Source organism: Mixophyes fleayi, chromosome 10 (assembly GCF_038048845.1).
Source record: "Mixophyes fleayi isolate aMixFle1 chromosome 10, aMixFle1.hap1, whole genome shotgun sequence".
NCBI classification, from domain to species: Eukaryota; Metazoa; Chordata; class Amphibia; order Anura; family Limnodynastidae; genus Mixophyes; species Mixophyes fleayi.
The window spans coordinates 79,433,611-79,445,839 of NC_134411.1; the positions used below are offsets into that span (position 1 = coordinate 79,433,611).

Consider the following 12,229-nt stretch of genomic DNA (forward strand, 5'->3'; position numbering starts at 1 on the left):
CCAATCAGGTGATAGCAGTTAGTATAAAAGGACCTTATGGAGGCCTAACCTGTTGCCAGTACAACATTGATTCCTCAGACGCCAACCTGGTTCCCAGTAGTCGTCTCAGTTATTCCTGCTCAGACAGTGCAGTCTGCATTTTGAATCCAGTCCGGTCTAGCAATCCAGTTCTAGTTCGCTTCAGCAATCCTATCCAGTATTCTGGTACCAGTTCGGTCCTGCATTCCAGTATCTGTTGGGTCTAGCATCCGATCCATCAGTCCGGCTCCAGTCCAGTCCAGCAATCCGATCCATCATTTCGGTTCCAGTCCGGTCAAGCCTGGTCTCCTTTGCTAAATCTGGCCACATCTTGTTATTCTTCAATATTTGCCAGTCTCCAGTGCCATTCATACTCTCTAGTCTCCTGAACTCTCAGCAACCACCATATGTTCCAGTGCTTTCTCTTCCATGCAAAGGAACCTAGTCAAGCCACCCACCTTTTTGCACGTAGTCATCTGTTCTGCTCCAGAGACACTACCCAGCCTGGGTACAGAAAGATCCTCAGGCGTGACACCACCCCATGACAGGTGTTATTGTAACAAGATAATTGTCAGAATTACTCTGTGGAATGTATGATACCTGCCAGCAGTTGGCGCTACTGAGTACTGAGGCGCAGAGTCTAACACGCCCCTGGTTCTCACCAGGAACCCCCGCAAGGAGGTATGGACTTTGCTGCAAGGGACGTGCAGGTCGCGGCCCTCAGCATCAGTCAGCTGGCGAGGTAACAATTGAGGCAGCGGTGAGAGCCCAGCAGGATGCAGGATGGAAGAGTAGTCAGCAATCCGGGTCAAAACCAGAGGAACGGATATAGCCAAATCAGAAGCAGGAGAGTGGTCAGGAAGCCGGGTCAATACCAAATATCAGTGTAAGCCAGAATCAGGAACCGAAGGAGAAGTCAGGAACAAGCCGGGTCAGAATCCAAGTAACAGCAACACAGGAACAAACGCTGGAGCAAGGCTGAAGACCAAATACTCTGGCACTAGACATGTGTCAGAGGCTGCTTTATAAACCCTAAGGAGCCTACTGATAGGGTTAGGGAGATTTTGGCGGTAACACATGCTGGCTGCAGACAAGTGAGCAGAAATAGCGCCCCGCTGCTAGGCAACGGGACGTGGTTGCTGAGAAGATGGAGGCGTCTGTCTTTTGCACCAAGTGTCAGTGCGGAGACGGCGCCTGACAATAATCAATGTTATTCACTTCACTTGTCAGTGGTTTCAATGTTGTGGCTGATCGGTGTCCCCAAGTGTTTCTGGTGTGTGCATCAATTCAATTATGTTTTTAGGTGATGGGGTTGGGGGCGGCCTTCAGAAACGATAGACATGGGGGCATGGCCATGTTCACTGTAATGTGGAATGCTTTTTCATTGACAATTTGACTTAGGTGCCTTCAGGAACATTGACAGGCCTGCCTGTGAGTACCAAATGTCAAATTACAGATTATATTTCAGAAGAATCGGACAGTCTGGGCTTTCTAGGTGTATGGGTGCTGTTGGTGCATGTGGTAATTTAAGGGTGTTTTGCTGGGGGTTGGGGTTGCATAGTGCTTTAGACTTGTACACACCCCTAATGTGATGTTGCCATGTCCTGCTTTAGAAATGTTAAATGTTGGGAGATATGCAATTGCCTCAAGCCCCAGGGTGTGGAAGGCCACCAGTGATTGGGGCATTTCAACCATATTTGTCCTCCACTCCAAGGGTTTTATGGAATACTCCTGTACAGCACACAATAATGTAAAGTGGCCACCAAGATTCATGCCCCAAATAATTTACTCCCACGTTTTGTTTTCATTGTCTTAATATCAGCAATAATCAATCCTTTGACCTGCCTACACTCATACTAGGTGATTTCAACATTCACATTGATAACCCCACTGTCTCTTCTGCAACTAAAGTTTTTGCACATACTTCCTCCTCTGGTCTCTCCCAATGGACCTCATCTCCCACCCACTGTGATGGGCACTCCCTTGACCTAGTATTCCCCCGCTACTGCTCCATCTCTAGTTTCTCCAACTTAGCCTTCCCACTCTCTGACCACAACCTCCTTTCCTTGCCTCATCTTTGCCCCCCCCCCTCAGTACCCAAATTCACACATATACAATAACGCCTAAGTATTCTCAACCAAATCCACTTCTTCATTTTTACTAAAATAACTATTTTCTCCAATGACTGCTTTGTCCTGTCCTAATCAGGCTGCTTCTTTCTATAACAAAACACTTACTTCAGCCCTAGACAATGCAGCTCCAGCTACTACATATAGTTTCTGACTATCCAAACCCCAACCATGGCACAACAAACAGACCCGCTACTTGCAAAAGTGTTCCCGCACTGCAGAGCTCCACTGGAGGAAATCTCGCTCCTATCCCGATTTCCTCCACTATAAATTCACCCTTTCATCTTACAACACTGCCCTTTCTATTGCCAAACAATCATACTTTAATTCATTCTCTCCAGTAACTGTAGACGAAGTCTCTACACTCATCTCTTCATCTCACCCTACAACCTGTCTCTCTCCGCTGGTACATTTCCATCATCCTTTTTAATTGTGCATTATTATTTTCAGTGAATTTGTACAGAATAAATAAGTCAAAATATTTTTATTATTACAGTAGACATTTAAATAATATTATACAGTTGACAAAAAAATATTCACTGAAATCATTATATACAGAAACTATTTAAAACATAGTGTATGTCAAATATCTCAAGCTATGAATTACATTGTAGGTTTTTTTCCTCCAGTAGTAGGTAATAAACAGTTGTAGAGTGGTCTATTTTATACTATGTAAACATGGGATGCAAAATCAGATTTGTTGCAATGTGGTAAGTATTGTTCCATATATTATGGGTTAAAAGTTAGAGTAAATTGTAATACAACCGCGTTGGAGCCGGTATCACATTACGACGGATTGACACCACTCCCTGTTTTCATGTGGCCAACCCTCGGCCTGGTCCTGGCTGTAGGGGTACCCCAAGGTGCCTGGGCCTCTACTTTACCGGTAACCAGCCCAGGCTATACCATTGGTGCTGGATACATATTTTATGTGTGGGAGCACTCATTTAAAAACATGCGATTGCATGTAAATACTGTTTTTTTGAGCACTTATCTTAAGATGCAAATCAAAATACACACGTTAGACCGAAATTTACACTAACATTTGGAATGCAGAATTGCGTTCTTCTTTGAATGAGTCCCTTAAGGTGAAAGTGTGATTTATTCTTTTATAATAAAAACACTTTGTTTTATTTATTCATTTCTCTCTATTTACCTATGGCCAAGGCTGTATGCCTGAAGACACTTGAATGAATTTCAAAACTTTTCTTCTAAATCAGATTAAAGTGACTGTCTGACCTGTATGAGGATTTCTATCCACTCCTCCTGAGTAGGAATAAAATAAAAATTCTGATAATTACTTATTTTATTTATATACCAGTAGTTTATTTAATCTGCTACATATTATGTATTCCCCTTATTATATTTTACACATTGTTAGATATTTATTCTATATTATTCATGCACAATCTGTTTGTATTTGATTTTTACTTTGGCGTTTAAAATCTGAGAGATTAATTTAGTAGTTTCGTTAGCGTCTATGTATGGGCACAGGAAGAAGAACTAGTTTATCAAATATTGTCACTTTCACATTTAACCCATAGTACATTTATATTGGAAAATATTTATAATGTTACAACAACATCTACTCTTTGCATCTCAGGCTTACATTACATATATGGACTTCAACGTCTAACCCAAAGGAAGTTTTTAGGAGACACATCACAAGTTAGAGACGCACAGACCAGTGGAACGTTGGAGTTTAACCCACTCAGGGACATCCTTTCCATTGGGCACGATGGGCAGGTGCCCGGGGGCCCCACAGGCAAAGGGGCCCCATAGACAGGGCTCTTAAGTAAAATAAATAATCCTGCAAAAAAATTAAAAAAAAATCCTGCAAATATATCTATATCTATACCTATATATATGTGTATCATATATGTGTATCATATATATATATATCTATCTATATATGATACACATATATAGAGGTAGGGGCCCCGCTGCACTGCTTTGCCCGGGGGCCCATAATGTTGTTAAGGTGGCCCTGAACCCACTTACTGCCAGGGGTCCAGCCAAATTTGTGCCTCAGAAATGGAGTGGGGATGTAATACTTTAAGAATACGACTGTGGCCTTATCTGTGTGGAGTTTGTATGTTCTCCCCGTGTTTGCGTGGGTTTCCTCCCACACTCTAAAAACATATTGGTAGATTAATTGGCTGCTATCAAGTTGACGTGTGTGTGTGTATGTTAGGGAACTTAGACTGTAAGCTCCTATGGAGCAGGGACTGATGTGAGTTCTCTGTACAGCGCTGCGGAATTACTGGCGCTATATAAATAGCTGATGATGATGTTGATGAATACTGTATTCAACTGAGACAATTAGTACTTATTACAATGGTATAGGATTCACAGTGGTCAACAGTACATTATGTAAAGAATACTTTACATAAAGCCCAACTTATTCTGAATCTATACTAAGGCGTTTTTAAAACCTGTACTATATGAGGGTAGTGTGAATTATAGTGATAAGTTACACATAATGGGGTAGAAGTAGATAAAAGATTATAGAGAGGTCTACGATAAGGGAAGAGGAGGAGCCTGAAAGCGGAAACAGATGGAGAAAAGAAACGCATCTGTCTCTACTCAGAGAGGGAGTCTGGCGTGTGAGGGGGCGATACTAGTACACTACAAGTATCACAGTTACATAGTTCAAGAGCAGGGGCAAACGCAGGATTTATAGAGGGGGGTTTCCACACCATGCCGCCAGTGGGTGTGACAAGCATGCATGGGGGCGTGGCTATAATTTTAGACAGTGCTTGGCTGCTCTCCAACTCTTCCTATCCCCATAATATACATGGGCAATGCTGCATGGACTACTGTTAGGCCATGTAATCAAAGCCGTGTGAAGCGGGGGCAGTGTCCAGCCACCTCAATTATACAGTGCCCCAAGCTTGGAGGGGGGGTTTCCAGACACTAGGAACCCCCCCCCCCTCTGTTTGCCTATGAAGAGCCTCAGCTGTGTGAAGGTTGAGCTTATCCCACCCTCTCCTAAAAGAAGCCACTGAATTGTTTAGGATGTCCGTTATACATTTTGTATACATACAGATTTACACTGCACTGCGATTTGGCATTTGGTGACATGAAAAATATGGTCATATAGTGGTTTGGCGGCTACTTCAACTTGTGGGCAAAGGAAGAAGAACATGCTTTGGGTCATCAAGGAACTTTGTCTCCTCTTTGCCAACTCACTTATCTGCCCACCCCCTCCTCCCCCACAACCCCATGAATTTACCACCTACTTCAAAGGGGAAAAACATTTGACAAGATATTTCCTCCTGCCAAATCCCACACACACTTCACCACTCTCTACCCCCTTCTCCTACACTCCCCAATCCACCCTTAATTCATTCTCTCCAGTAGCTTTGTTCCTGAAACCTTTATCATATCTGATGGCAATGCCCCCAAGATTAAAGTGTGCCTTTCTCTGAGCGTCCCCCTCCAGCAGAGATTTAAAGGGCGGTGGCAAATAAAGGTTTTAATTTGGTGGCAACATAGTACCTTTTAAAGATGTTTTCATTGTCTCATTACATACATTTACTCAACACTGCTTAGCGGAGGGATAATGGCCGTACACCCTTCCACAAGGCAAGAAATTCACATGCTCTATCCCTTCGTGTTAATAATCGCTCCCAGCAAAATAAAAACTCATTTTTGTAAAGGTATGAAAAACTAGGCTCCACTGAGCTCCCCCCTTGTGTGCGCTCCCCCGCAACCAACGCTACCTTGCCATTGCTTATATCACAAACCCATGCCTTTGTACGTATCTCGACGGGCATTGCAAAACAAACAAATGCGACGCCAAAGAGAATTTTGCACCCCGCCTCAGCAGTTTTTCACCTCGTTAAAAGGCCTCCAAAGGTGTCATCAAGTTTCTTTTCAATAACATGGAACAATCAAATAAAGTGCCCGTCTAGCATAATATGAACCTGGCAGACATTTATACTAGAACTGGTAGAAGATTCTGCCAGATAATCTGAGGGGCGTATCAGTTCACTGAATGCAGGGAAGATGGGTTTTTTTTCCACTCCTGTCACAAAAGCCTCTTCAGTATTATCCAACCATAACTTTTGTGCACTGGCTACTGAAGTAAGGGCAACTGTGGCTTTGCAAGATGTCTGAGGTGCGACATAAACCTTCAAGTCTGATTCCAACTTCCTACCCACAATTAAATAAGGAAGAGTCGTGTCTGTCCTGTGCCTTGTCTACCCCCGATGTCTGTGATATTTTTGGGGTTAATGTCACGTATAAAAAGAGTGTATCCCGTGCCACAACAACTGGGGACTTACGCAAGCTCAGTTACAAGAAGAGAGCGGAGAAGGCAGGAGGAGAGCAGAGAAGGCAGGAAGCCACTTGACACGGAACAGTCGAGCACCAAATGAAGCTGTTAGATAACTATCATCATCATCTATTTAAATAGCGCCACTAATTCCGCAGCGCTATACAGAGAACTCACTCACATCAGTCAGACATTTATGGGCCCCACAGCTAAAAGGGTTTGTAAGGGCCCCCATGTACCTTCTAATGGTCAGAAACTCACTTGACACACGGAGCTTTGACATGGAAGGCGGGCCCCCTCAGCTGTGGCCCCATAACAGGTGCACCTATGGTAGCTACACACTTTATGGAGACGTAGTAACTAGAGATGCTCAGGCTCGGTTTTCTGAAAACCGAATCCACCGGAACTTAGGGGATCCCAGTAGGCTCACGAGCCGGCTCGTTACTTTTGCGCATCCCTGGATCTGAATCGAGGCAAAACGTCATTGTTGCATTGTCGGATCTCAGGAGTTTTGGATTCCATAAGTATCCCCCCAGGAGATCCAGTGACATTGCTCAGTGACATTGCTCACACAGAAACAGGGGTAGCAGTGTTCTTGCCACTCTCCAGTGTCATTGCTCAGTGCCATTGCTCACACAGAAACAGGGGTAGCAGTGTTCTTGCCACTCTCCAGTGTCATTGCTCAGTGCCATTGCTCACACAGAAACAGGAGCGGTAGCAGTGTTATTGTCACTTGGCAAAAACTGACTGGAAATGACTGGAAATTAATGTTATTGAGGTTAATAATAATATAGGAACAAAAAAAAAAAAAAAAGAGCCAAATTATGTGATTTTAGCAAAAAATAAATAAATAGGGATTTTAGAAAAAAATAGGGATCCAAAACGAAAACACGGGGGTCAGTGAACATCTCTAGTAGAAACCTTCCAGGTTTTTCATGCATCTTGTACAGCTCAGTAATACACAGCCTTTGATATATATTAATGTAAAATACTGTTTTAACTTTTTCTTTAGGTGCAAAAACAGTATGCAGTTTTGAAAATCAATGGGCTGTTTTATTCCTAATTGGTCACAAATAGCAGGGTGATTGGGCCAAATAAGCAAACAATCAGTAATTAGCCTGCTGCTAATTAGACTATAAAAGCAAGTGCAAATTTTTCCACCTCAATGAAATATTAGTAAAGGAGTCATACTCCGGGGCGGGCTGGGCCGGGGGTCAGGCCGCTCAGTCTGACCCCTGTTTGGGCCGGCCGGCTGCCCCCCCTCCCCCCGGTGCAAGATTTCCTTAACATTAACGGCAGCCGCATCACAAAACACGCAATGCGGCCGGCCGCGTCGCATCGCGTGTCATGTGATGCGGCCGCCTGTGCGCCCCCCCCCGGGCTGAGATTTGCCAGCCCGCGCCTGGTCATACTGTGCGCTAAAACAATAGTCTATAACATGCGTATACAAAAGCTGATCTGACCACAAATCAAAGCATAGATTCTAAAACTACCGCAGGTTCATGTACACAGGAGGATAGCTGCCAATGTTTATAATCTCTATTTAAACACAAAGGGCCTGATTCATTAAGAAAAGTAAAGCAAAATGAGTAACTTTGAACCTTGGCAAATCATGTTGCAGTGGAGGGGAGGTAAACTTATAATGTGAGTACAGATTTATACGAGGGGTAGAGCATGTCCTAGATCAACTTTTAATATCAGTGTAAAAATAAAGCTATCAAGGATTTGCTTTCTACATGAAAAAGCAGCCAGGATTTTCCTTGTGTGCAAAATAATAAACACATTTGCACCCCTTGCATTGTAACATGGTTTTGCCAAGGTTCAAAGTTACTAATTTTTTTTGCTTTACTTTCCTTAATGACTCAGCCCCAATGGCCCTGAGTCATTAAGGAAAGTAAGACAGTAAGACAAAAAAAAAAAAGGAGTAAATGTTCTCCGGGATAAACCATGTTACAATGCAAGGGGTGCAAATTAGTTTATTATTTTGCACGTAAGTTAATACTTGATAGCTTTATTTTTACACTGACATTTAAAGTTGATCTAGGACATTCCCTATCCCAACTATAAATCTGTCCCCACATTTTAAATTTACCTTATCTCCAATGCAACATAGTTTTGCCCAGGTGCAAAGTTACTCCTTTTTTATGCTTTGTTCTGCTTAATGACTCAGCCCCAATATAAGTGTAATCTTGTCACATACAGTTGTACCACAATTGTACATTAAAAGTGCAAATGCTCTGCCTAAAGTACAGTTTGAACAAAACGCATGCTCATTACTATTCAGAAGAGTCTACGTCTTCCCTGAGTTTATATTTAATTTGAATTAAGTTACTATTTATTATTATTATTATTATTATTATTAATTAATTGTTAATTCTTCTACTATTCAATGGAACTTTAGTCTTGGACTTTGGTTCTGCAGCGTCCTTTCGGTCTCTTTTGAGATTGAATTGTTCCACAAACTGAAAAATAAAGAAGAACCATAAAACAATACTGTAATTGATGTTATCAAAGATATACATGGGAGAACACATCAACAAATGGGAAACATTGAGAGATGGAAAAGGATTTAGAACAGTGAGGGGCAATGTAAAAGAGGAGGGGGGGGGGGCACGGGTGAGGCCCTCCAGCCATCAAAGGGGCCGCATAGAGGAAGAAGGGAGAGCACAGCGCACGCCAACCTCCTCCGGGGACGTCATGTGACCTCCCTGCACGGTGCAGGAGAGGTCACGTGACCTTGAAGTCGGCTGCCCGTGTTCTGGTTAGATCAGAAACAGCTGACTGGTGGGTCCGCAGGTGAAGGCTCAGTGGGCTACCTGTTGCCCACTGCTGATTTAGAATTAATAATGATGTTAGCTGAATAGTGGCACTCAATGCCAGGCAGTTGCTGAAAAGGCTAATACAATCTTGAGAGCATCCAGGGTGACATTGGATTGATGTGATGTAAACATAATTTTACTACTGTATTAGCTACTGGTTAGATCACATCTCGTTTATGGGGTAAACTTTTGGGCAACAAGAAGGATATAGGAGATCGTGAGAGAGTCCTGAGGCAGACAACCTTAATTAACGAAGTAATGGAGGCGTTACACTATAGAAACATATTAGACAAATTGGACTTGTTTATATTAATAACAAGGCACATTAGTAAGTTAACTCAATGGTATCCATGGTCAATGCAAGTATTTGTCTAATGAGTATTTCACACCCAGGACTGGCAATGGAATGACAGGAGACAATGGGACATCCACTTTGACTAGAGAAAAGACACAATCAGCACATTGAGGATTTTTGTATCTCAAATATCTTTAGCTCTGATAGGCCCCTAAACGTTGTACATCTGTATTTGTGAATGTTATGGTAGTTCTTTTGTAGAAAACAGTTAACATTTTATGAGTCTTTTAATGGCTCATCCAGACTAGCGGTCACTCTCACCGCATTCCAAAAGGAACACAATGTGAGAAGACCGCAGGTGACACAGGACGTGAGCTGCTTACATCGTTTACATGTACAGCAATGACGTCTCTGCTTCACTTTCTCATGTTCTCTCTGCACAGCAGATGTAAAGACGGATTAAGTGAGCCAGCACTGATCTTTTAGGCTGGGTACACACTACAGAAAATTTCTCCCGATGCAATATCGTTAATGATTTTACCAACGACTGAAAGTCCCGATAAGCACGCTGTCATGTGTACACTACGCATTTTACACGATTTACCTTCAGATCTGCGCTCTTTATCTGTTGTAACCATTGGCTAAAAAGATCGCGACTCTGCAAACTCTATAGAGATCTGCCTACACTGCTGGTCCTGAGTGCATACACACTGCAGAATATGCATCGTTCTATCATTGAACAACATTTTTAGTCCGGTTTAAAAATCAAATGAAACGATACGATGAGCTTTGGACCGATAATCGTTCATCATTGGAGTGTACACACTAATGTGATATCAGGCCGCACGGTCGTTTATCGTGTAATCGGGTGAAAACACTGTAGTGTGTACCCAGCCTTACCTGCCGTAGGAACACACCCCGAGTACTGTGTGATGAGGCGCTGGTCTGGGTGAGCACTATGCTTAACTTACCTCCAGAACTTTACTTTATCATTAACTATAACAATGATCAGCATTAATCACTTACCGAACTTCTTTTATCCAAAGACAAACACTTAGCGCCTCAGCCACTGCTTCAGCACCCGGTGCTCTGATCTGGTTCCTCTCAAGACTTCAAGGAAAAATAAGAATGGCATATAGTACTTAGATGGTCTCCATTCATACTCCTACTACCTTACTGTTCCTATTCCATGTTTAAGCCTCTGCTGACTGTTAGCTACCATGATGCTCGGTCTTTACCCCTTTATTAAAGTTCCTTTACTTAATGTTTTCTGTGTACATAATAAAGAGATGATTGTGTACAATTTAGCCAAGAAATGTCACTGAGTAAACGCTAGCAGGGGGTGATTGTGTGCCGGGGGTGATTGTGTGGTTAGAACAGGCTCAAGGCACAGGCCCCAACAGCTGAAGAACAATACTGACCATATTAATGGGGTTGAGGTCTATCTGGCTAAAGTAGGAACTGACCTTATATGACAAGATCAACTCCTCCATATAGCTAGTTCGTCCATACAGCATTGATCATTATATTTCTGTACACAATCCCATAAAGTAGGGTTACATGTGGTTTAAAAACATATTTGGCTGTATGTATTAGGTAAAATAATAGCAATTTCTTGTACAGTTTACTGAGTCTTACAAAAAGAGGACACCAGGCTTGTAATGGTTTGGCTGGAAGAACACTCTTAGGGGTATGTTTACTAAACTGCGGGTTTGAAAAAGTGAAGCTGTTGCCCATAGCAACCAATCAGATTGTAGTTATCATTTATCTAGTACATTCTACAAAAAGACAGCTGATTTGGTTGCTATAGGCAAAATCTCAACATTTTCAAACCCGCAGTTTAGTAAATATACCCCTTAGAATCAATATCTTTTAGTGCTCTTTAACGTTCCGAAATTGACATTACTAACAAACTTCAGACTTGACACATCTGAAACAAGAGAGTTATGTGGGGGTCTTAGACATGAAAAAATACTATTATGCTTCTTTGTTAAATAGGACTGCACAGGTTTCAAAACATAGTCCACAAACTCTGGGCTTCCATTGAACAATCAGTCTTAGAAGGTGTCCCCTACTTTCTAAGATCCCAAAGAACGTGTTGTAAGGTGAGGGTATGAGCCACGGTGTAAAGTTCTGACAGTCAAGCAGGTAATCTCACCCCTATAAACCAGGTGTAGGAGGTGGCCCATTTAAATGGAATATAACCAGCAAGCTGGCTCATGGGGTATAACCTGTTTAAGTCTTAGGAGTAGATTTATCAAACCTTTATAAAGAGGAAACATCTAGGTGTTACCAATAACAATCAATCAGATTCTATCTATCATTTATCTAGTACATTCTAGAAAAGGATAGCTAGAATCCGATTGGTTGCTATGGCCAATAAATCCTTTAGTATGTAAGATATTACAAGCAGGGTCCTCTTCCCTCCTGTCTCTATACCAATACTTCTCCTCTAACCTCACTGTAATTGCTAAGCTTGGAGCTATTGGAGTCTTGGTATTACTCGGGTTTTGTTCTGTACTGTTTTACTCTGTATGGTCTACTGTTTGTATTCTGTAATCTTGTCGCGCCTTATAAATATATGATAATAATAATAATAATAATAATAATAATAATAATGGGCAACACCTCTACCCTTTTCCTATTTAGAAGTTTTTACCCCTAAGCTTTTTTTGTCTTTTAGGGTGCA

General features: G+C 42.2%; 1 protein-coding gene across 2 annotated transcripts in view; it reads right to left on the reverse strand.

Moving 5' to 3' along the window:
• Positions 1-8,460: 8,460 nt before the first annotated feature.
• The window catches only part of NLRC5 (NLR family CARD domain containing 5), a 91,175-nt gene continuing 87,406 nt past the window's right edge, over positions 8,461-12,229 (reverse strand). For both annotated transcript variants that reach the window (XM_075188970.1, XM_075188969.1), the window contains exons 44-45: positions 10,567-10,650; positions 8,461-8,888 (exon numbers count right to left, since the gene is read on the reverse strand). In XM_075188970.1, coding sequence (XP_075045071.1) covers positions 8,813-8,888; positions 10,567-10,650 — 160 coding nt within the window. In that variant the 3' untranslated portion in view covers positions 8,461-8,812. The remainder of the gene's footprint in view (positions 8,889-10,566; positions 10,651-12,229) is intronic.